This window comes from Tympanuchus pallidicinctus, unplaced genomic scaffold (assembly GCF_026119805.1).
Source record: "Tympanuchus pallidicinctus isolate F22 unplaced genomic scaffold, pur_lepc_1.0 scaffold3, whole genome shotgun sequence".
Lineage (NCBI taxonomy): Eukaryota > Metazoa > Chordata > Aves > Galliformes > Phasianidae > Tympanuchus > Tympanuchus pallidicinctus.
Window position 1 is genome coordinate 74,801,883 of NW_026294747.1, and position 24,332 is coordinate 74,826,214.

Consider the following 24,332-nt stretch of genomic DNA (forward strand, 5'->3'; position numbering starts at 1 on the left):
TATGGTGAAGAATCTTGTACCTTTTGTTTAAATTAACCTTGCCTTGGGTGGCATTTCCTCTCCTAATAAAGTGCTGACTATCTCTGTGGCCTTTGCTTCACATCCTGTTCTTCCTGTACTCTGTAACATAAGCCAAGGCTCCCAGAAGCTGCTGCAGCTCAGTTGTGCTGTGCTTGCTCTGCTTATCTGTCTGCTTATGAAAATTGTTAAATACAGTGTGTAAGGGTTGCCCTGATAGCTGTTCTGTTGAGGAATTCTCCATGACCACTAATAAATACACACAGAATCTGTAACTCCTTTGCAACTCAACCGATGAGGTTCTCTTTGTTTTTTAAATAAAATAACTATAATGGGATTTTAAAAATTATTTGCTGTTATGAAAGAGCAGCCCTAACTGTCAGCCCTTCTGTGCTGACCGCCACCTCAGTGACTCCCATAGGGCAGCTGCTTTGATGAAGAAGGAATTGAGTCAGAAACTTTTGCTTCCTCTCATTCTTTATTCCCACCTGGTTTTTTTTGAATGCTGAGTGTGAATGCGTTGCTGGGGAATAGGAGCTTGCTAACTGTAATGGCTGGTCACTGCAGTGGAATATCCTTCCTAGTCATTCCCATTCCACACTCTGATAGAAGCATATTCTAAAAGGACAATTTCCATTATCTTGTAGACTGCCAAAACTTCTTTTCTGCTGGATGGACATTTAGCTGTGAGCTTTAGATACCTCATTAAATACTGAATTAAGAGGTCTGATGTGGCTTCGTATTTTCTGAAATCAAAGCAAAAATCCAGTGGCTGCAGACTTGACCCTGGAAGGCTTTTTCTGATGGTTTTGTTCAACAAACAAGTCAAAGATGTTTGTGCAATCATTTTTTAATGAAAGCCTCTTATATCTGGAAGATATATCACATAAATGAAATATGTCACTAACCTGCTGTAAGGTCACTTATTAGACTTTGAGAATCTCTTTCTTCTTCAGATGTGTCTGATTAGATAGCTGACCAAAATTAATTTTCCATTGCAAGTCTCTGTAAACAGACAGTCTTTATGTGAATAACTTTTTCTTCCCCATTGAATTAGGACTTATCTCTGTCAGTACTTTAGTGGCATAAGTGCAAAGAAAATGGAAGGGATGCAGTGCTGGATGCAAGAACATTGTGTAGTACGGCAGCAGGTAACCAGCTGCCAAAGCATTAATGGTCACCATATCTGTGCTGTCCAATGCAGCTATCTGGAAAGTTCTTTTTGTTTTTGGAGCTGGGTAGCATTATAGTTGAGCTGACCATATTTAGGGAAAGAGAGAAAAAGAAGGCATAAAGGCTGTATTGCAGAACTGGCATCTTGATCATGTTGTGTTACTGAAACTACTCTTCCTGATGAGGCATGGGGTTTGTGGTTGGGCTTACGCAGCTCAGGCAGGAATTGCTGAGTGCTTTCTGCTGGCTGGTTTTATTTGGGGCGTATGTAACTGCTTAGTTCATGTTGATCTGCAAAAAGAGAGCTAGGTAGTGTTTTACATGAGTATTTTATAAGCTGGTAGTAATACTCTGACACCCTTTATAGTGCTTCTGGTTTGACTTTGTTGTTTCATAGCAGGCTCTAGGGAGCCATTCCTGTATCAGTTGTGCATGTCTAGTAAACCTTTGCAGTTCAGTTCATGGCAGGTGTGTGAATGACAAATTAGCTGCTGTTTTAATGCTGGGACAGTTATATTGTTATGTCATAACTTTGAAAAAAAGATGTAAGAAGCATGGGATTCTGTCAAACTGTTCACCTTAACAAACATTTGTCATGTGGCTGCTGTGCCCAAGTGTGTCCCTTTCCCAGCACCACTGCGACAGAATAAGCTTGTGCATGGCTGAGCCATGCTGAGTGCAAAGTGTTTCTTTCATGTGCAGGAAAAAGAAGTGTGTGAGAAGCTGTATGTATTATATGCATATGTTTTATAGCAAAACAGCTACATGTAAATAGATTTCCATGAATGTTGTTTTCAGAGCTACGTATTCCACTAGAGAGCCTGGATTCTTAACTGATCTGCTGCCAGTGCCATGACAGAAAGGGGGATGAGCAGGGGGAGTAAATTCTGGGTTTGTTTGGCTAAATTCTGTGCTGTAGATAATATAATAGGATTTTGTTGTGGGTGGGTTTTTTTTGTTTTTTTTTGAGAAAAGTAGTAATATGTTTTGTACTAATACAGTTTAAGTGACGACTAGTGGATGTAGTGATTTGCCTTTTCAGCCATTTCCACTGGGAATGCTGGCTGTGTGTGTAGAACCATAACCACCATAAAAGTATTCCTGCATCTTTGTCAGTCTCGAAAAATAAATTGCTGAATCTGTCATTTTCCCTTCTAATCTTTGTTTCTGGTTCCAGCAAACCATTACATTAAGAACAATGACTACTTATATTGCATGGGCAGTGAAATGTATGTAGTACAGAACCATGAGATCACAGAACTTGATATTTTGTTTCCTCTTTGAGAAACAACAACAACAAACAACAAAAAAAGAAGAATGGCATTTTCCTGAATTAAACCCTTTTATGAAAGTATAGTGGTTCTGTAGCTTTACCTGTTTGTGCCTAAAAGCATTTGTTTCTTCCCCTTGCATGTTGTCTTGGGATGGTTTTTACTTACAGGTATGTGCAGGGCAGCCCAGTGGAGGAGTCTGAATACAGCTTGTGATTTCTCCAACTCGCTTCTCTGTTCTTGCTTGTCATGGGAAATAATGTTTTGTCAACCAATTGTAGATTTGACTTTCTTATGCTATCTGAGATTTCTGTATGTGGCACAAACAGGAGTAAGAAGGGTGTGAGTAAAAGCTGTGATATCTCTGCACAATGTGAAAACAGGGTAGGGACCTTACCGGGATCCTTAGAGGCATCTTGACGGAAATTGCAAAACATGCCAGTGCTTCACAAAAGGTCAAGTGAGCCATCTTTTGAAAATATAAGTACAGTGAAGTGTTGATTAGTGACTGAAGGGAAATTCTCCGTGTCTTAGTTGTTTTGTGGTTTTTTGTCCTTAAAGTTGAACAAGGTTCAAAACTAGGCTGGATAAGAATATAGGATAAGCCTTCAAGCCATAAATCAACCTTTATCTGACTGGGTAGAGGATAAACGTCATCTTTGGGAAGCTGATCCTTCATTGTCCATTTATAGGATTTCCTTGCATGTGTTGTTAAGATAAGGGGCAAAATGCAGCAGTGGCTGGATGTATTGCAGAACTAAATGAGATGAGTTGTTCTGTAGGCAAAACTTGTCTCCTAAACTAGGCTAAAAAACGTGTTACTGAAGTTTTTGAGCAATGTTTGTGTTTTTGCTAAGAGTTGATGGGTAGTGTATGCTGAATCGGTAACACAGCACCTTGTGAATGATCAAATTGTTAATTCATCTTCATTTAAAGAATTGCTATCTAAATTTCTATGTTGAATGAAAAGAAAAACTAAGAACTACTGAAGTTGTGCTGTTGGCTTGCATGTGTATCTTGGCAGGTAAATCATGGCATTTGAGGGCAGATGCCTGATAGCAATGTTGCATTACTCCAGTGCTACAACTCAGGGCACTGTTGACTGACAGTGCTGATGGGTGAGTCACTGAAGCAGTTGAGGACAATCTCTCTTTGGGAGGTGTAGCCTGTAAGTCATATGAAGATGACAAATTTCTGGATGTAATTACAGGCCATTAAGGTAAAGTCCAGCCAAACAGCCTGAAACAAATTAGACTTTTCCAATTACATAATCTTAGCTGTACCACTATGTTTGGATGTCATTTCTTCCTGTATCCTAAGTTGCACGTTGAGACAACAGTGTCACTCATAGCTTTATCAGCCTTTAACCTGATGGGAGAAAAACCATCCTTTGTTTTTCTATTATTTATTTGTCTGGATGAGGAGCTATGAGATGGTTTAGTAGCTTGTGGTAGCAGTGATAATGGGTGGACAGTTGGATTAGATGATCTTGTAGGTCCTTTGTAACCCTGTGATTCTGTTTTTCTCTCCACACACCGAGGATGCTCTACTCACTTTTGTATCAGTATCTTAGTCTCCTTCTAAATTGATGTAATTCACTGTATCTGTTTCTGCAGTATGTGAATGACATCCATCCATGTGACCTGTAGGCATGTCCATCAGTGCTTTGCTTTAATGGTAAGAAGACAGCTGAGCACAGACATACTTATCCTTCATTTATTAGTTTTGAAGCATCCCCATTGTAATAGGTTTAGAGCTACTCAGGCATCTGGATATTTAAAAAGGTGGTAGAATCTTTTGGTTCATGGTCTCTTTGTTAATGTTTTTTTCCTTTCCTCAGTACAACCTGTGGCACACTAACAAATAACAAGTCTTCAGGAAATGGAAGTTGGTTCCTGAAAGCTCTCTCTGAGAAAAATTCAACTTCAATCGCCTGGCATTTTCCTGCTTTAAGTATTCCTCTTACTGTGTAGCAAGCCTCATGGCTGGCAGAGAAGATATCAAGCTTCAATCCCATTTCACTTGTTTCTTGCTTTTAGACATCCAGCCTTGGAAGCAGGAGGAGCTTGATGAGACCAGAGCTCCAAGTTATTTCATCTTCTTTTCAAAGAACTGATGTTATCTCTCAACATCTTAATGGAAGTGTATTCCTCTGGGCTGCATTAAAAGTGTAGCTCTTCAGCCAATGTAGGAGTCCTTTGGAGATGCCCTCTAGCGCTGTCTGAATTATTTGGAATAAATGTACCTAACATTTATTCTTTTTGCAAAGTACAGGAAAAACATCTCACACGAATAACAGCCTTTAAAAAATGTTTTCGTGAAGTAAAATTGAGAGAATGCTGCTGTCTGCTATTAGGTAGTGACTGGTCGCCTATTTCTGTATTAGTCAAAAGCATTATCTAATCAGTAGAATAAAAAATATGGTGTGAATTTTCCCAAATGCACATTTAGGAAGCAGAGGTTCTGCAAATAATTACTTAAGAAAACGTCCTATATGAACTGTCTACAGATTTGAATAAAGGTTTAAATTCTCTTTCTGTGTACTGTTCCCCTCTTACCCATTTGCCTGTTTTTCTTCATCATCACAGTTTTTAAAAACAAATGCATAGGTGTTGTTTAAAGTATCTATATCCTTCTGGGAATAAACACAGGCTGCAATGCTGGGTAGATATACATAACTTAAATCCAAAGAGTACATTGACCTCAAGAAAATCAGGATTTACTGAAACAATGCGGAGGAGACAGGCTACAGAAGTTTGCACAGCTGTCTTTCTGTGATCTATTAAATTACATCCTGATGTATTCCCTTATCTCGCAGGCAAACATTTCACTCTTAGCACTGCATCCCTCCCAGTTCAGGTAAGTGTAGCAGAATGGTGTCCCCAGCTGCAACTGCATAGTTGCAGAAGTTGAGTAGCTCTTGTGTGTGTGCTGAGCCATATGCTATTGCCCAGGTCAAAGGCCAGTTATGCATGAGTGCTCAGTGCTGGGAGGCTTTCTTTTGAAATGTTGGTGTGGCTTGTAACCTACCACAGCAATGGGAATACCTTTACAGAGCACCAGCATTCCTTCCTCAGCTGGCTTTTAACAGTCCCCTGGTCAGCATCTGTATAGTGTTTTTGCCGAAGGTGTCACTGAAGATATGTCCCATCTGATGTTTTTTTCCCCTACTATTTTATTCTGCAAGGCAGGGTTTTGTTGTCTCTGTCCCTTTCCCTCACCTCAGCATGGGGTCAGTTATCCTCAAGACAAGGTTATGAAAACTACGCACTGCCTTTCTTCTGCAGACTGTGTTCAATCTGTCACTTCCAAAGGTATTTTTCTTCTTCTTGAGTGTCTGCAGTCAAGTTAAATTTCTATGCCGGTGACTGCATGGTGGAATGTCTAATTGCCTGCCCAGTTGTTGAGAATTTCTGATTGATTTGACAAATAAATGCAGTGTAATAGTGCTGGGATAGCATGTTCAGCACGGGGCCACAGCACTGATGCCCTCTGTGCCTGCACACATCTTGTCTTGAACCACTGCCTGGTTTTAGCTTCTGTCTATGTGCATGAAAAATCTGTGCCATGATAGCAAGCTGAAAGCATGTGAGAGATGGTCCCAGAGAAGGGGAAAGGTGTTGATGTGGGTTCCTCTTTGCTAGGATCTGCCACAGTGCTGTATCTTTAGAGACATTTTGACTGGAGAAGGTTATCGCTCAGTATGCAGTGAATGCTGTGTGTGAATGCTGTAAAGGCATGTGGATGTTCGCAGCATAATAGCGGTGTTTTGTATCGGTGGTGGCCAAGAGTAGGAGACTGGGGGAATCCACCTACAGAAACTGCGTGTAACTCCATAGCAACAGCATATAACTTCCTCTTCATGTTGCTTGTAAATTAAAATGGCAATGGAGAAGTGCAGCAGCCTTAGTAATTCCATCTCTGCCCTACCCCCCCTTCAAACTGTTAAATGTCATACATGCGTGTGACTTGGTTATCTGTCTTCTGCTTTTACTTAATATATCCCAAATTACAAGAAGCCTGTATGACTCAGTCCAAAATTGTTACTGCTGTTTTATAATACATGTAAGGGGATTTTTAATTCTCTTTTTCTAGAATGTCTTAATACATTATGGAGAGTGGGATGTCAGAAGAAGTTTAATAGAACCATAGAATGGTTTGGATTGGAAGGATCCTTAAAGATCATACAGTTTCACTTCCCTTCTGTGGGCAGGGTTGCAACCTGCTAGATCAAGCTGCCCAGGGCCCCATCCAACCCAGCCTTGAATGCCTCCAGGGATGGGGTATCCGCAGCTTCCCTTGGCAGCCTGCGTCAAGGCCTCACCACCTTCTTGAGTAAGAAATTTCCTCCTAATTCGTAATCTGAATCTCCCCTCCTTTAGTTTGAAGCCATTCCCCCTTGTCCTGTGCCTATCTGCCCATGTAAAAAGTAGGTCTTTCTCCTATTAATGAGCTCCCTTTTAGGTACTGGAAGGCCGCATTAAGGTCTCCACAGAGCCTTCTCTTCATTGCTAAACAAACCCAGCTTTCCTTAGTCTGTCCCTGTATGAGATGTGCTCCAGCCCTCTGATTGTCTTTGTAGCCCTCTTCTGAACCTAGCCCAACAGTTTCATATCTTTCTTGTGAAGGGGTGCAGGCCTGGACGCAGTCCTCCAGATAGAGCCTTACGAGGGCAGAGCAGAGGGAAATAATCACATCCCTTGCCCTACTGCCACTCTTCATTTGATGCAGCCCAGGATACAGTTGGCCATCCAAGTTGCAAGTGCATCCTGCTGGCTCATAACAAGCTTGTCCACCAGAACCCCTAATTATCTCACTGCAGGGCTGCTCTCAATTAATTCTTCTCCCAGTCTCTACACATATCTGGGATTGCCCTGACCGAAGTGCAACACTTGGCCTTGTTGAATCACATTATGTTCATATCAGCCTGCTTTTCAAACCTGTCCAGATGAAGTTTGAGTTGGGTGATGTTCAAGATATTCCCAAGCATAAGGCTTGTCCTCTGTTATAGCTCCAGGAGACGGGGTTGTTTACTGAAAGGGTTTGAGAAAGGGAAGACTGGATTAGAAAGTTGAACTCTTGCTTCAAAACTAAATTAGAACAAAAAAGTAAGAGCTTATCAGATCCAGTTAGGGTGTTAGTGGCACCAAAGCTCTTTTTGTTGCAGTAATCCAATAGAAGGTAGAAGGCAGAAGGCAGGAAGTTAACTGCAATGTAAAATAAATATACCGAGAACTTTAAAGAGAAATCTGTAGTGGATAAGGGCTTCTTCAGCTGTCTTATCTTATTATAGTACTCAACAGTACTGGGCGTGAGAGAAAACTGGCCATTGCTGGTTATTTTCCCATCAAAGGGTCACAGAATCATAGAATGGCCTGGGTTGAAAAGGACCATAAGGATAATCTAGTTTCAAGCCCCCTTGATATATGCAGGGTAACCAACCACTGGAACTAGAGTCATCTCACAGTTCTGCAGTAAAGTTGCTTGCTTCCTACAAAATCTTTAAAAAAAAAAAACCCATCAGTCTTCTCATAAGCACACAAAGGTTGAAGAAAGAAGAAAAAATCATATGTGGTAAACTGTGTCTTTGGTGAAGGTACTGCAGCTGGCTGATGACCATTTAATTAACACTGATGAGTTCCTCTTGGCGCAGTGCTGGTGCACCTAAAAACCAACAGGTTTCCCACAAAATTGTATGATTGCCATTTAGTGAAGTAAAATCAAAGAGATTTAAAGATAGTATTGTTCATTGGATGATTTGTAATCAAAACTATGTCTGCAGGTGGCTAAAGGGTGCTCTTTGTCATTTCCACTTACATTGCTTCTATTTATTGGCTTAAGGAAATAGTCTGTCCCAGGACTATCTTAGACACCTTATAAGCTCTGAATTCACTTCTGGATTTTGGGCGAGGGCAGAGAAAGGTGGCTTTTATGTGGGAAATTTGTTATTCTTTAGCATAAAGATTGTTTTGAGATGCACAGTAAATGTCCTCTCCTAACTACATAACATACCTTTGTATTTGGAGAATCTTTTGGCTGTTAGAGGTGATGAACTAAAACATAGTCATTAAACTGAGGCTGTGTTAAATTACTTTTTCAGTTTTTCTCCTTAAATCTTGAAACCTCAGGTTAAAAATAAACATGGGGGACTGGCTTTTTTTCTTTAGACATGAACATTCTGGCTTGTCAGCCTGACTGTATCAGTTCCTTTCCTCTGACAAACTTTCAGAAAGTTCAGACTCATTCTGTTGAGTTTATTTTTTATAGGCTTTTTTTAGATGGTTTCCTTTTCAGCCACCTGCAGTGCACTTTGCAGGGGCACATGTTCATCTCCTGTAATGTTGCTTTTTTTGGCACACAAAATGCTTTTCATTTGACATACAATTTTGTTCATCTCCCGTGGTGGTTCTTTAGTGACTCCAAACTACTGAAGAAGCTTTTTAATTTTCCCTTTCTATCCTTGTGCTTTTCTTCACTCGAGAACATATTTAGATTTGTATGTTTTGTTTAATTCTAGACAAGTGTATTGCTTCCACTAAGGAAAAATGAGACTCATTCAGCCACTTCAAAATTCTGAAATTCTTGTATGGGAGCTTGCATATGCATATTTTTCTTCTGTTTTGTGGTTTTGTTTTTTTTTTTAAATGAACCTACTCGTGCATGCATATCTTGAGTACTACCCAATAAAAATGCAATTCAAAATGACAGAGATCTAGTTTCAGGTACTGAAATACACTTGTGTGCACTGTTGGGATTTTGACCTTGCATAATCAAAAGCATTTATCTGCTTTTTGTGCTTTTTAAGACTGAATACAAAGCTACCATACTATGACTGCGCATCTCAACTGTTGTTCTGTCAAAATCAATCAAAGTAGGATTGCACACTTGAAACACTTCTCTTTTGAAGTGTCTTCTATTTTAAAAAACACTTTTAATCAGCAGATTTTTCGCATTTTTGGCTTGTTTTCATATGTAATTAGTAAGTCATTGGTTCAATTTATGTAGTTTTTCTCTGGAAACTTGTATTGGCAATGCAACTGGTGTTAACCATTAAAATGTCTGCTCAGCTCACTTCATAGACCATCTCTCCTCCTTTAGTGAGCTATGGATGGATGTACCTTCATAGTTCCCTTATCAGAATCTCATCTTGGTGAAAGGAGGCCAAGCATAGCAGAAGACGGCATTATCCTTCACAGATATCATAGAATCATAAGGTTGGGAAGGACCTACAAGATCATCCAGTCCAACCATCCTCCTGTCACCATTACTGTCCACTAAGCTACTAAACCATATCTCGTATTTGTTTGTCAGAGAGCGTGAAACTCCAGTGGATAGCTAGTTGTTCGTTTGTCACAATCAGTGGTTTTGATCTGGTGGAACTGGGTGGGTGCTTCCTGTCATGCATCATTGTGGTGTGTGCTCAGCCCCAGCTGAATCCCCAGCAGACCCTGGGAAGCCTGTTCTAGATTGATGGCGGCTTTTGTTAGAACAGGGAGTAAATGATACCATGCAAACTGCTGCTATCTTCCCTACTTTTGACTTTTGGTGATGAAAAGCCAGACAGGCGGCACTGCAAAACATTCTCCCTCTTTCCCTCTATTTGTGTCCTCCCATAGAGATGTATGTAAGTGGTGTATTTTTTCTACCTGTTATACCCAGGTTCTTGAAGAGAGTTGAACATTCAGTTCAATGTAGATGGCCAAAAAAGGTAGCTAGAAGTAGAATCATAGAATATCCTGAATTGGCAGAGACACACAAGGATTTTGTTGAGTCCAATCCTGGCTTCAAATCAGGCTGTATGTCTGAGAGCAGTGCCCAGATACTCCAACACTCAGGGCCCACAGCCCTGTGCAGCCCATTCCAAGCCTGAACACCCTCTGGTGCAGAACCATTCCCTGAGCCCAGCTGCCCTCCCCTCACGCAGCTCCATGCCGTTCCCTCAGCCCTGTCGCTGTCACACAGAGCAGAGCTCAGCGCTGCCCTCCGCTCCCTGTGAGGAGCTGCAGCCGCCATCAGGCCTCCGCTCAGCTCCTCTGCTCTGGGCTGAGCGCAGCCAGGCACCTCAGCTGCTCCTCACACATCCTGTCCTCCAGACCTTTCACCATCTTTGTATCCTTTCCTTGAACACTTTCTAATAATTTTATGTTCTTTTCATACTGTGGTGCTCGGTGCTGCATGCAGTAGTCAAGGTGAGGTTGCAGCAGTGCGTTATTGAGTGGGACAGTTACTTCCATTGACTGTCTAGCAGTGCTGTGCTTGATGCACTTCAGAATACAGCTGTCCTTGCTGTGTGTATGTATTTGGTATGCTCAAATGGTTAAAATAAACTTTGATTTGACAGAGCATTGAAAGTATGATCTGTAGCTCACTTAGGCAGTTACACTAGCAATTTAAACTTGATGGAAGCTGTTTGACAGAAACCTTTGATATCTTTGTTGCTTGTTGCTGTGTTTCACTGTGCTCACAGTGGCAGCTGTGCAACATTGCCCCTACCCATGCCCAGCCAAGCCCCGTGTCTGTGCCCACTCTTGGTGCAGTGCGGGCGGCAGCCCTGAAGCTGGCCTGAGCTGCCAGACGGCTTTCTTGGAGCAGCACGGGAAGTCTGGCAGAGCCAGAAATAGAGCTTCCATCTGCTGTTCCCCAGGCTCTTGCTCCCAGCCGCAGACCCGTCCCACCTCTTCCCTTTGCTCGGGTAACATCCCAGCAGACAGCCGCCTCCTGTGCTGGGGGCCAGCTGGTTCTGCAGCATTGCCTGACCGCCATACTCCAGATGTTTGACGTTCCATTTCCCCATACTTCTGTGAACTTCAGCAAAGTGCTGCTGGCATTTTACCAATGCAGCAGGGGAGGAGGGAGGACTGTTGCCTTAACCATTTTCTTTCCATAACAAAGGTCTATACGGAGCTGCTAAAACGTCTTCCTCTTCAAGACATTGCCATCTGACAGTCTTCCTTCTCATGTCTCTCTCCTTGTTCCCAGATATGCTCTGCGGATCTCCCCTCCTTCAGTGATGACATCCTCTTCCTCTCACCTGAGGAGGACAGAGTGGGGAGTACAGATGTGTAGAGGTTCCCTTGTGTTTCTTTGTAGATGCTTCTCATTCATAGAACCTAGTTCTGAGAGGTGGCATCTCCCATGCACAACTTGCTGCCCCATGTTGTTTTCTTAGCACCATGTGCAAGCGTGCTGTTTGTTAGCTGTTAGAGGATAATATATAGAGCTTCTTTCCTTTGGTCTTGCAAGAGCTATGAGTGTGTGCCCTAGCAGTCTTCCTGTTTCCAATTGGCACAATAAAGAAACGTCAGGCTTGAGCTCGAGTCCAGCTCTTGGACAACCAGGCTGGTTTCCTTGCTCTGATTCTTGTCCTAGAATGTCAGTCATCTGCCCAGCCCCTCCAGTGTGTCCTTGCTCTCTGTCCCCTTTCTGCTCAATTTCTCCAGCAAACTATGTGACTAGATTTTCCAATAGGAAACTTTGAAAAGAATCTGTATAAATAATTCTTTTGCTGAATAGAACTCTCTTCTCTTCCATTTTTCAAAGCTAACTGTATAGGTGCAACTTCACAGACTGCATTTTGGAAATCAGAGTCTTTAAGTCCAGTTCCCAGTGAACCCTATTCTGGAAACCTTTCTTCCAAAATGAAGTTTTGTAACAGCAGGGGGGCTAAAGGTGAGGCTAGATGTCTTTGACCAGCAACCTTTAAGCCTCTTTCTCTAGCTTTTGTTTTCAGCTTCTTGATTTTAAGGAGATTCAGTACTGTATCAGCAACCCCCTTCCCATCCTTTTTTTTTTCCTTTTTAATTTAAGATATATCAGTATTTTAACACTTGCAAGCACATACTCTGTTGGTCCAAAATCAATTTTCTGTTAAGTTTGCCTAGCACAGGACTCTTGAGCTTAACAAATTTAACAGTGAAGCAGGGAGTATTTGGAGCAAGAGGTGCTATGGTCTGTATTATTGTTTAATATTCTGTGCTTCTGAATTCTAAAACCATATAAAGAGCAAAATGTGCTGAATTAATGGGATGCCTCTCCACTGTATACTTCTCCACTGTCCTGCAACCCCAAATGTCTTCAAACCTTTCTGACATTTTAGGTTTTTTGCTGTAAATCTGTTGTTTCTTATGCTGATGGCTGTTGCTAGGAGAATCTGAGAAAATCTACTGTGTATAAAGAAAAAGATTTAAATTCTAAAGTCAAGGGCCAGCTTCATAGGATAAGCTGAAAAACAGTCTGCTTTCAGACATAAGTGCAGCCCACTGATAAACTGAAAATAAACACAGCCATCACATCATCACTTTTTGATATCATTCCCCCTCCAACAGTGGGTGATATTAGTTAGTAAAAGGCACTAGTAGCAGTGTGCTTGTGTGCACTTGTATGTTACTTGTGTGTATATATATATGCACATAAAAATTGTATGCATTTGTGCATGTATTAAGTCTGGAAATCAGACTTAGTATTTATTTCAGTGTTCTTCCTTTGTCCTGTCTAGTGACAGGACTTCCCTTTAGGTGGCCATAAATATCTTACATAGACTGCAAGTTGCTGTATACATGTTGCTGACCTTAGTTCATTGTGCTGTTAATCTGCAGTATCTCTTGAATGCGAACCCTGCCTGCAGGACAAGGAAGGTGGTATATCAGATTACACGAGATGTGGCTTATCCGGATCCTCTACCCTTTTACCTTAGGAGGCCTGGGTTTCCCAGGACTTGGGGAGATGAAGCTGCCTGGGGAGCCTGTCCTGCTGTCGTAACTTGTCTGTATGCTGAAGGGAACGTGTGAGAAACTTCTATCTATAAGCCTACAAGAACACATTGTTGGATTTGCAGCTCTAGAACTGTGACTCACAAGTCTATTCTAGTTGCCTCCTACATTGCCAGTACTGGGTGTCTAAGTGCTTTGGAGATAACAGGAGACCAGTCTTGCATGGTGCACCCTCAGAAGACATGAAGGATATTCTGAGGTGTTAAGGATTATTGTTCACTCAAAACATCACCGATAAGAGAAAATTCAGGGGGAGGAACGAGGTTCTAAGAATTTGCCAAGCTTTTTGAGCAAGCTTCCCAGAAGCAGCTCCTTTTCATTCTATAACTGAATTGATGCAAACATAGATGAAGTTTTTGAAGTATTTCTAGTCAATGGAGTTGTCTGTTGTAATTCCCAATGCCGGTAGAGGCTCAAACCAGGGAGAAGATCCCTGAGAAGATAAATGTGTGTGCTTAACAGCAAACGTGAGCAGCACCAGCTGTATTGTGCTCTGATCTGTATATCTCCCATGGAGGCCAGGCTTGCTTAACCCTGGGACTCACATGGAGCACCTAGGTGAGGACATTCCTCTTCATCAATGCAGCCTGTTAGCTTTCTTGTTTGTTGACAGACACATCACGTTTGCTTGCATGAGGTACCGAGCATCTTCATCTTTTATAAAGAAGCTGACTACATTCCTTTCATCTCTAGAAATGATAGCAAATACATGTGTGGAACTTCTTAGTTCTACTCAGTAGATTCTTTTTTATCTATATGTATAGGGAGAAGAGGAAAGCAAGTGCCAAATTTCTTCAGAGATCATATTTTCTTTTACTAGTAATTTTTGTTTCATTCTTAAGCAACATACATTTTTTAAATTTCTGTAGGTTAATTCTTGAGGTTCTTGAAACACATTTTTAGGAATCAGACAGTTCAAGCAACAGGAATCAAACACTGAAGTTTCTTGCACTTCCATCATGAGTTCTTGAAAGAGACTTTGTTACATTGTGTAGGTATCTGTATGCAATGTCTTTAAAATCCCCCAAAAGCTATTTGTGCTGTTGCATGCATGATGTATCTTGAACTCATAACTGATCTTTTCTGTAGAACTTCTCTTGTGTAAATAAGTTCACATTTCCTTCTGGTGAATACAGTGAATTTTCTTTCAAATTTCCTTCACAAAGTAATGGCATAAGATGGTGGTCTCTCTGAAGGCAGCTGTCTGGCTGATCTTGTTAAAGATGGGGATTTTGTCTTTTCTGTAGGTCAGACGGGCCTCCTTGCAGGTAGCCTGTACCATATGCATTGTTCAGGATCTCTTCAGCACTGTTATTTAATTAATTGTAACTTGTTCATATCAAAGTCTCATTAAATACGCTTTCTTTATGGAAGTAGCAATAGCATAATTTATTTTTAAAGCAGAGCAAGTTAATAATCTTAGTCCCATCAAATTGTTTAATTTTAGGGGAGCTTATATAAATGATATACATATATATATATATATATATATATATAGCAAGACAATGAAATCTGCTGTTTTGGAGAATGACAATAAGGGATAATATTGAAGTTGGATCTAGGAGCAAAATTAAGAAGAGGTTTTTTTCCTCCCCTTTTATTTAGGGAATGTAGAAAGCACGTCAGTGTTTCTTAAGTTTCTTTGGCTGACACTACGATTTATGATCTGGGTGTATGAGCCCTAAGAGAAAGTGTATGTTTAGAAGAATGTGTTAATGTTTATTTTGATTTTTGTTAATCTGTAGATTTTAATTATCAATGTGTTTTACTGTTATAAGCAAATAAGTTGGAAGCTGCAGAAAGTTTTACAGATAGCGAAACACTACTTTCCAAATTCAAAGATAAACAAGTAAGCTGGGACTGAAGCAGGAAATCAAGCTCCTTTCTCTGCACATCTTGCTGTCCCACATATTGTCTGGTTTCACTGAGCAGGCTGAGACTGAAACTTGTGCCTTTGTCACATCAAACAGATCTTTTGCTGAAAGCAGATGTAATGGATTGCTGGACTGACTTGATACATCAAATCCAGTGTTTCAATTGGCTTGTCTTTGACTAGAAATCCTGTTGTTTCCCTCCCCCCTCCCCCTTAAATCTTATGGCATTTTTTTTCCTTATATTGCCAGCAATACAATCTTTGGTATCACTTTTAGGGATTTCTTTGGGGGATTTCACTGCTCTCAGGTGTAATATGAATGAAATCCTGTTCTGTGTTAATTTCCCATTTCCTGATGCTGGCTTCTGCAAGGTTGTCACTGCATTCCTGCAAGTAATCTGTGCAAGCCTGAAGCATGGCACCAGCATTGTGCATGAAGCAGCCAGGAGGGTTGTGGTTTCACCAAATGTGCTGGGAAGATGGGTTTGGGAAGTAGTAAGGGATCTGGGAGCGGCCGCTCCCTTAAGATTGTACTTTTCATCATATAAAGTAGTTCTAGTCTGTGTTGCTGCCATCTATGTATGTGTATAATGTTGATTTGTCCTCTAACCCAAGATTCCCTTCATTGCAAATGAAGCGTTAGTAGATAAAACCACAAACTGAAAAGGCAAAAAAGGGAAGCAATGTCAAAACTACAGAAGACTATTGCAAGTAACAAGCAGTTCTGCCTTCCTTTTCTCCTTGTGTTCTCTGAAATAGCAGCTACAGGTGGCCTGTGGAGTTGGAGTCTATGTCTGTTCTCGTCTGAAAGAACCTGGAGCCAAACTGAAAAATGACCAATTTGTACATCTTTTCAGCATAGTGCATTAGTTTGGAGGACATTTATGACGCAATAATGCTTTATGCATTATTAAAACTGTTGTATGAAATAACCTGAAAAGTTATCATTAAAAATGGCATGATTTTAGAATTTTTAGAGGATAGATAGTGCTGTATTTTCAGCACAGAAAAGAACTTCTTGCTGTATCGTTGCTACACTGCACTGCAGTTGGCCTTGGAGCTGCTTCTGAGAAGGCAAACAGTTAAAGTTTAACATCACATCCTGTTGGTCTGCTGTTTCTTTCATATGATTTGGAGCTGACAGATAGCAGAGGCAGCTAATCATTAACAGTTCCTTCAACCTCCAAGTTCAGTTTTGCTTCTGGAATTAGCTGGCATGTTCCCTTGCACCTAGTTATAAGGGCAAAGGCATTTGTTTAATGATTTAGCTTGTATTTGCTTCCCAAAGAGAACATACTTCTAGAAGTGCTGTCTCCTCCTAATCAGTACAGCACTGGGCATCTTCCTACTGGATTGTGTTGTTCACAACTGAGAATCCTGTCTGTATTCCCCAAACCTTAACATTTTGCCACATTTATTTCAGCACAGGCCACATGGACTTGAAGCTGGTCTGACTGTTTCCTACTGCATGTTACTCTGCCTTAAGCCAGGCCTGTTTGCTATGGTTTACGTCTCTTCATCTTTGAGGGGTAGAAGTAGGTTTTGTGCATTGCATCACAAACTGCTTACTGCTTTTAGGGTATCAGTGACTAAACCATAAAATTTCACATCGACATCAAGCAAATAGATACAATTACTAATGTAGAAATCACAGAATCACAGAACTGTAGGGATTGGAATGGACCTCAAGAGGTCATAGAGTCCAACTCCCCTACTAAAGGAGGTACCCTACAATAGGTTGCACAGGTAGGTGTCCAGATGGCTCTTGAATATCTCCGTAGATGGAGACCCCACAACCTCTTTGGGCAAACTGTTCCAATGCTCTGCTGCCTTACGTAAAGAAGCAGCCAGCAGTTAACATGCAATCTTTATTGATCTATTAAAGGTCACTACTGCTGAGGAAGCAAAATGTTGTTTAGTAGCTGATGGGCAGCATACTGTCCTCCTCAAACATATGCTTTGCATAGGCCAGAACACTGCCTCGTGTTTCTAGTGCACCATATGTGGTAATGAAGAGTTGCAGTTGCATTTGCTTTGAAGAGCAAATGAGCGTCTTGCACAGGCACGCCTGCATGCCATTCACAGCATACATGTACAACATCAATTTCTGGCCCTGAACTAAAATACAGATAGTGTTCTCTTTGCTTGGTCTGAAATCTGTGGAAAGACTTTACAAATCTCTGCTCTGTTTAATTTTGGATAAGCTGTCTGATATAATTAATACTTACTCTTTTCCTGTTCCGAGGATTTTTTTTCCATAAACAAGAATTTGCTGTAGAACTACTTCAGTCATTTTCAAAAGCATGTGTGGTACAGCATCTGTTCCTGGAATCTCTTATCCTCTGCTCAGTAATTCCATCAATAGTTGATGGAATTTTCATTGTTCGTTGCAGGGAGGAAAAGTCGGTCTTATGGACCACCTGCCAGGAAAAGATGAATCTTTTTGTATGGTGAAGGGCTTATGTTTTTTTTCCTTTGCCATCGACATTAAGAGAACTCTTAGTATTAAAGATGTGTTTTTGCCCATGCTGTGCAGAGGATTAATTTATTAGTAGCAACAGAATCTGCTCATAAAAGTGAAGCACAATTATGTATTTCCATGTGCATAAGAATATTTTAAAACATCCTCTTTTGAAACATTGTACTATGTGCCTTAAATTGCCACCCTCCTTGGTATCCCCTGCTGTTTGGGTGGCTGAAGTGGCAGTGGTTTTTTATTTTTGATGTTGTTTTTCCCTATGCTGTTGTCATGTATTAAAAATGTGAGGAGTTGCACCTTCGAGTTCTGCAGGATAGTTTGAGATCTTGCATTTTCGTGGCTCATTGAAAGGATTTGTGTCACACAGAGAAATTGGAAGAAATGATCTAAGAACATATAGCAGATACTCAAATAATAGTTGTTGATCTAGCTGAAAGCCTGCTGAAGGACAGAGCTTAAACATATATTTCAGTCTCTGAAAGGAAAAGAACAAATAATTGCTGGAGCTGAAGAAACACAGGTAGTCTTGTTCTGAAGTCTTTGCTCTGTCTTCTGTGAAATTGGCTGCCAGAACAAATGTGGGCACACTGGCTGATGTTTGATACTGATGTAATGGCAAGTGCGTGGTGTCTGGGATTGTCTCATTTGGAAAGGTGCTTTTTTTTGCCCCCAACAGGTAGTTTTCAGTGCCTGAATGTTTAGAACAATGAAGCTTGCTCCACAACTTTGTTGGGATGTGTAATGAACTCATTCCAAATAACCGAATGCAATCACACTCATTTAATATCTTATTTTGCGCTGGAAAAAAAATCTTATTTCTATTAAGATTCCTCACTTTTGGAAGTAAAAGACCCTTCTGCAGTGTTACAAGCTATTTGTTTTTCAGCTTTTAGCTGTGAAAATAAGCTTGCTCAATATCCACTTGCGTTCCCATTTGCAATCTGCAGTGCCATGAGGTGAAACTGTTCAGGAGGATTTTATTTCTTTCTATTCCTAAAAAAATTAAGGATTCTACAAGCATGTACACTAAATATAGGAAAAATAATTTCATCAAGTGGAAGAATTTCATAGTAAACTTTGAGCACTGAATTCTGTTTTTCCTGGAGATTGGAAATGGTCATTTTCTTGATGCTTACCTTTCTCTTTATCATTCTGCCTCATGTAGAGTCAGATACAGTCTAATTTAATGCTTCATCTTTTATTCTGTTTCACTGAAGATAACATTGCAATTAATATCCACTTTAACTTTTGTTGTTTCTAGAGATGTACCCAAACCTACTGGTGGGTGAGGAGTTTTTTCTTCTTCCTCAGCTTTGACACTGTTTCTCCATGAGAAATTGATGCTTACACACTAAGCATTATTTTCCTTAGTAGTTATTCAATAGATTTTATTCAAAGTGACTAATAGTGGTAGCTTTTGTCAGATACTATATTCTGCAGTGATATCCTGAGGTGCCAGTAACTACTTAAACCAGGGAATTAAATCCCTGCATTTCAAAGAGTCTTTCTAGTGGTGGGATTTACTGTGGCTGCCTGGTGCTTGATCTGCGTGTGTTCTCCCTTGGATGGGGTTTAAGCAGTGGTTCTCTTGCACACTGGAAGCACACGTGTGTTATGTGAAGCTCAGTTTGATCCTACACAGTCTGCAGGGCTGACCTTTCATTCCTCTTCAGGTATTTCCTAATAAAATGATGGAGCTGGGCATGAATGTGGCTTCTGTATTCCCTTAAGAGCACCTTTAAGGCTCTGAAGGTGCCATAGATTGTGTGAGTGAAACTACCCTCCATGCTGTGTCTGCCAGTTCTGTTGCAGACTGTGACATGCACCAATGACTGCTGAAAAAGATTGCCTCCCAGCTTCCGAAGACTTGTGCCCTCTGGGACTATGGGCAGGCTGCTGAGCTTGCCTACCCTGGGTTCCCAGCTGGCAAGCTGCAGTCATTTATCACTATTGTCAGTCATAAGAATGTTGAGGGTTAATCTGCACATGCTGTATCTGCGTAGTGTCTTTAGAGCGTCAAGGCAATAAAGTATAATTGTAATTTTATTATTAATATTGGTTATTTCATTAAAGTGTAATTTTCAAGCAATGTTCATGTTGATTAAACTCATTTTGTCAATGAGCTGGCATCCTTCCAGCAGCATTATCTCGGTTCAAAATCTTTGTCTAATAGTGTGGCCTAAACATGTAGATAGATAGCTCTGAAAAGAAAATAACAAATGCCTAAAGAAACCCATCCTTTCTTGTTTTTAATCTAGACTGTGGACATCCATAAAGAAAAGGTTGCTCGCAGAGAGATAGGCATTTTGACGACCAATAAGAACACATCAAGAACTCACAAAATTATAGCGCCAGCGAACATGGAGCGTCCTGTAAGGTATATTCGAAAACCTATAGACTACACGGTGCTGGATGATGTTGGCCATGGCGTAAAGGTAAGAACACCTGAACACATGAGAACTCAAGTAGTACAGACCAGGAGATAAGGTTAGGCAGAATGACCTTAAAATGTTGCTCTCATTTGTGTTAGGGAGTACTGTGGGTTAGACATGCTCCCACATACAAACATTTTAATAATAGAATTAGTTGTTTTATGAAGATTTTTATTATTGTTGTTAATTATTTAAGCAGTGTTTGCCATAACTTTGTGACTAGCACTGGTAGTCAGGGTCTGAAAGTAATGGCTTATGATCTTAGCCTGACTTTCAGAAAAGCCATGACTAAATTCTAAAATTCGGAATACTTTCTTGCCTAATTAACTTTTCTGTCACTCCCTTTATTTCTTTAACTTTTAAGAAAAAATCAGTCATCTGTTGCAGGGAAACAGGCTAATTGTTTTTTTTTTTTTTTAATTTTATTTTTGGAGGGTATGGAATGAGAGACAGGGGCTGGTAGGAGCAGGATTAGCTAGTTGGCATTGAAGTCTTAGTGGCTCTTAACATCTCCCTCTCATTTGTGCTTTTGGGCAGCCTGTTTTGCCTCTCTGAATAAAAAGCCTTTGTAAATTTTGTCCACTGCTGCTGAAGTGGTTATGGGTAAAATGAATTTAACACCCTTTCTCCCCGGCTATCTTTTTATAGCAGATAATAACTTTGTATACTCCCCAGAGCAGGCCTTCAGGTGTATTCTGTTTACAGTACTTCTCTTGAATAGTATTAAAAAGCTTTTATTCACAATCTGTGTATCCTCTACAGCCTGATGTCCTCTGGTCAGAGCAGCTAGAGCAGCCCTTCATGAGCCCTTTGGCTGAGCTCTCAAGGAACAGATATTTCAGAATTAATACAAAAGAGTACCGAAGGTGCATTGTAGTAACTCTGTGAATGCCCAGAGAAGTCTGATTCCAACACAAGCTGGAATGCATATCTATACCATGACTGCTCCAGGATATGAATCAACATAATGGCTTTTAGCTACCTGATTTATTTTTTTACACTTTCTGGCAATCAAACCTGTATCTAAACCTGTACTAATCTTGTAACTTTTAGGGTTGCTTTACACTTGTTATTTGAGGCAGGCTGGGTGGAGCCTGTCCTGTGTAGAAACATGAAAGATTAGCCCTGAATTGCTGCAAAATAGAAACACTGGGGGCAAAGAAACTGTTGATTTTTCTGCATGCATGCAAGGAGAGAGCTCTATGAATACAGAATGCGGGAATTGACAAATTCAATGTCAAGATTGGTTTCTGCATTTAAGTGCTCCAGGAGTCAGATGCTGCAGAAGGCATTTTTAAAAGCAGAATAATTACTGTTAGTCCTTGAAGTTAGTGCTTTGCTACACTGACCCAAAACTGGTTGCTGAGTCTCTAAATGCTAAAGTTAGCTGTAGCAGTTGCATTTTCTAGTATAGTCATGTTCTTAAGAGTACGAGTGTCTTTACAGTTGTGACCCTTTTTATTGAAGGAGTGAAAAAGAGATGCCAACTACCTGTTTTTAGACAGCTCTTCTTAATAAAGATTTATTTTTTTTAAACTGCATCTGGTTTAATCTAGTATAACAAACTGCATCTGTTTCGAGGTAAAATAGCATCCAGTAATAACCAAATTACCAGCATTATTAAGTTGGCTACAAACTACATCTGGCTATCGTTTCTTCGAGCAATATGCCTGTTTTATGATTGTGGAAAGCATGAAACTCTAAGTAGAAAGGTGATATTGCTGTTCAGTATGTAGACTTTTTACGCAAGTGAAATAAGCTGCTGGGTCATCCTCAGGTAGATATTGAAGGCATCTGTCATACTTTTGACACCTTCATCAGTATTGACCTTCAGTGGATGCATTGTGAGAAGATTTGGCTAAGACAGGAAATGATGTAATTACATGTGTTTAGCCAACATTTTACTGGGTTTCCTGGAGTGTGACGCAGATCACAGCTATCACGGAGTTATCTCTAGATCTGTCTGTGTCTGTGACAGGGGAACAGCAGGCTCACAGCCCCACCAGCGTGGAAAAGAAAAGGAGAAAAGGAGAAGAGTAGGGTGATGGGAACTGGGCCTTAAAACAGAACAATGGCAATGATCTGAGGAGGAAAGTTAGTTTACTAAATATGATATCAGAACACTAGATAACACACTGTACAATATATAATTGGAATTGAAGCTAATAAATCAAATAAAATGAGAGAGAGTGTCCAAAACCAAAGGCTTTCCTCTGAATTGAAGGCGAAATGGCTGGAGAGCACAGCCACACACTGCCAGGCAGTGAGAGAGAGTCCCATGACTTGCCAGCTTTATCTTCTCCTCTGAACACAAAGTCCTCTGGGGTTTGTAGCTCTTCTCTTCCAAGAGCCAGGTATTTGGAAAATCGGTGGTCCATGGAAATGGGGCATTAACTCTTTAACTCCCTGTTAAAGAGGTTAAATGGCTGTTCCACTCCTTACCTTTCCTTTTGAAGGGTCCCGTATGGATGAAATGTCCATAAGGAGGAAAGCTGCCTTTTTTTTCTTTTTTTTTTTTTTAAATATATATGCCTATGAAGTCAGGTCTAACGTGAGTCAAAATGGGGAGGACTTTCCCTCACTAGACAAACACTTCGTGTAGATGGCCTCAGAAAACACACAGACCATCATTTTTGCCAGTCCCCTGAGTAGTTGCTCAGTTGTCACCCTCTGGGGATAGGGGAATGTAGCTGAAGTCATTCTTGGTGAATAAGAGTAACAGTTGTGAAGTGAGAGCACACCTTCCTGTGTGGAGAGCTTGGTTTGAATTATTAGGCAGAGGTTACTTTAACATTTCCTTCCTTCTTTTCCCCTTTGTTTGTCAAAGGAGGGTGGGAGGGGGGAAGTAATGTGCCAGCAAATAAATAGGTCAAATACAATTACACATGCAAAACATCCCCAGTTTAATAGGGGAGGAGGAGGAGGAAGCTTCAAAAATGCCTTGAAAGCCCTGGAGTTGGCTTTAGAATTTGTTGCAATCTTTTTTTTTTTTTAATAGATGGCAGATGGAATTGCAGCAAAGTAGGAAGTTGAAATGATTGCCTTGTGGTGAAGGAGATGGTGTAGAATACATGTGAAATTTAAATGTCTAATAGTTTTAATTAGAACAAATTTGCAGTATGCAGCAAACAGTTCTAAAACTGTCTTAAACTATGTCTGAAGATTGATCACTTTTCAACTGCTTGGAGAAAAGTTCTGAATTTCCTTGTTTTTTTACTTGTTACAAGTATTTCACTGCACCACAGCTGTAAGAAGCTTTCAAGACCACAAGTCAGATGGAATCTAAGCACTTGAAAGTGTTAATTAGGAAAATGAAGGTTGGAAGGAGCCCTTTAAAGTAGGGATGGGACCAGAAGTGTGCTTGTGACATGGGCTCTGCTCTCACCCTTGCCATGCTTTTGCTCTAGTCAGTTGGTATCTGCGTGCTTAGTGCTATCTGTGCAAGATGAGAATGCAGATGAGGAGCTGGTGTGAGGGTGGAAGGCTACCTAGACATGCCTGCTATCCCTGTAGGATACAACTCGATGTGCTGGCTACTTGAGTATTAACTTTTAAGTAATTCACTGTAATAAAAATTAAGCGAGCCAGAGATCCTGAACCTGTGCCTCTGTCTTTGTTCCTGCATTAGCTTATGTTGAATGCTCTTGCTTCAAAGGACATAGTTTCATTAATGTCGCAGCATCACTTGGGGGTCATGGCCAAACAGTGAATATTGCTGCAGGGTAGAGAGGCTTCTCTGGGGAGAAAAAACAACCCTCACTGCTGCCAGCTCTCTTGCCTGTTGTGAGTGTTGATGGCAAGTGCTTTTCACAGGGCATTTGCTACTGAAAGTTAGAAGTGTGTGTGATGTCATCTGGTATAACATAGGTTTGAAGACTTTCTGGCTGCAAAGAAAACTCAGCATTTTTGTGATCTATCTATTTTCTAATTTGAATTTTTTATTTATTTATTTATTTTTTTGTTAGCCTTATTTTATTGTAGCTATTAAATATTATTAACTAAAAGAATTTGGAACGGTTGAAGTGTTTCAGAACAGAAATCTGATGCATCTTCCTCTGACTAAGGCTATTGATAAGTGCTGAGGGAATGATACTACATTTGCCCATCATCCACAGTTTCTGTATCTTAACAGCAGCTTAATATGTGAAAACATTTTAAAGTTAAATGACTTTGGAAACTTGAAAGAAGAGAAGAGAAGCAAAGCAATAGTGACAAGCTACATCTGATTACTGTTAAAAGAAAGCAATGTAAATGTAATTACTGAGTTGGAAGTAATAGCAGGAGATGTTACAGTTGAAGATAAAACTTTGTTGCAGA

At 40.5% G+C, this 24,332-nt stretch overlaps 1 protein-coding gene across 13 annotated transcripts in view; it reads left to right on the top strand.

Annotated features, from left to right (window-relative positions):
* The window catches only part of ABI1 (abl interactor 1), a 76,547-nt gene that overhangs the window by 28,543 nt on the left and 23,672 nt on the right, over positions 1-24,332 (top strand). For all 13 annotated transcript variants that reach the window (XM_052694463.1, XM_052694464.1, XM_052694455.1 and 10 more), the window contains exon 3: positions 19,842-20,018. In XM_052694463.1, the coding sequence (XP_052550423.1) occupies positions 19,842-20,018 (177 nt within the window). The remainder of the gene's footprint in view (positions 1-19,841; positions 20,019-24,332) is intronic.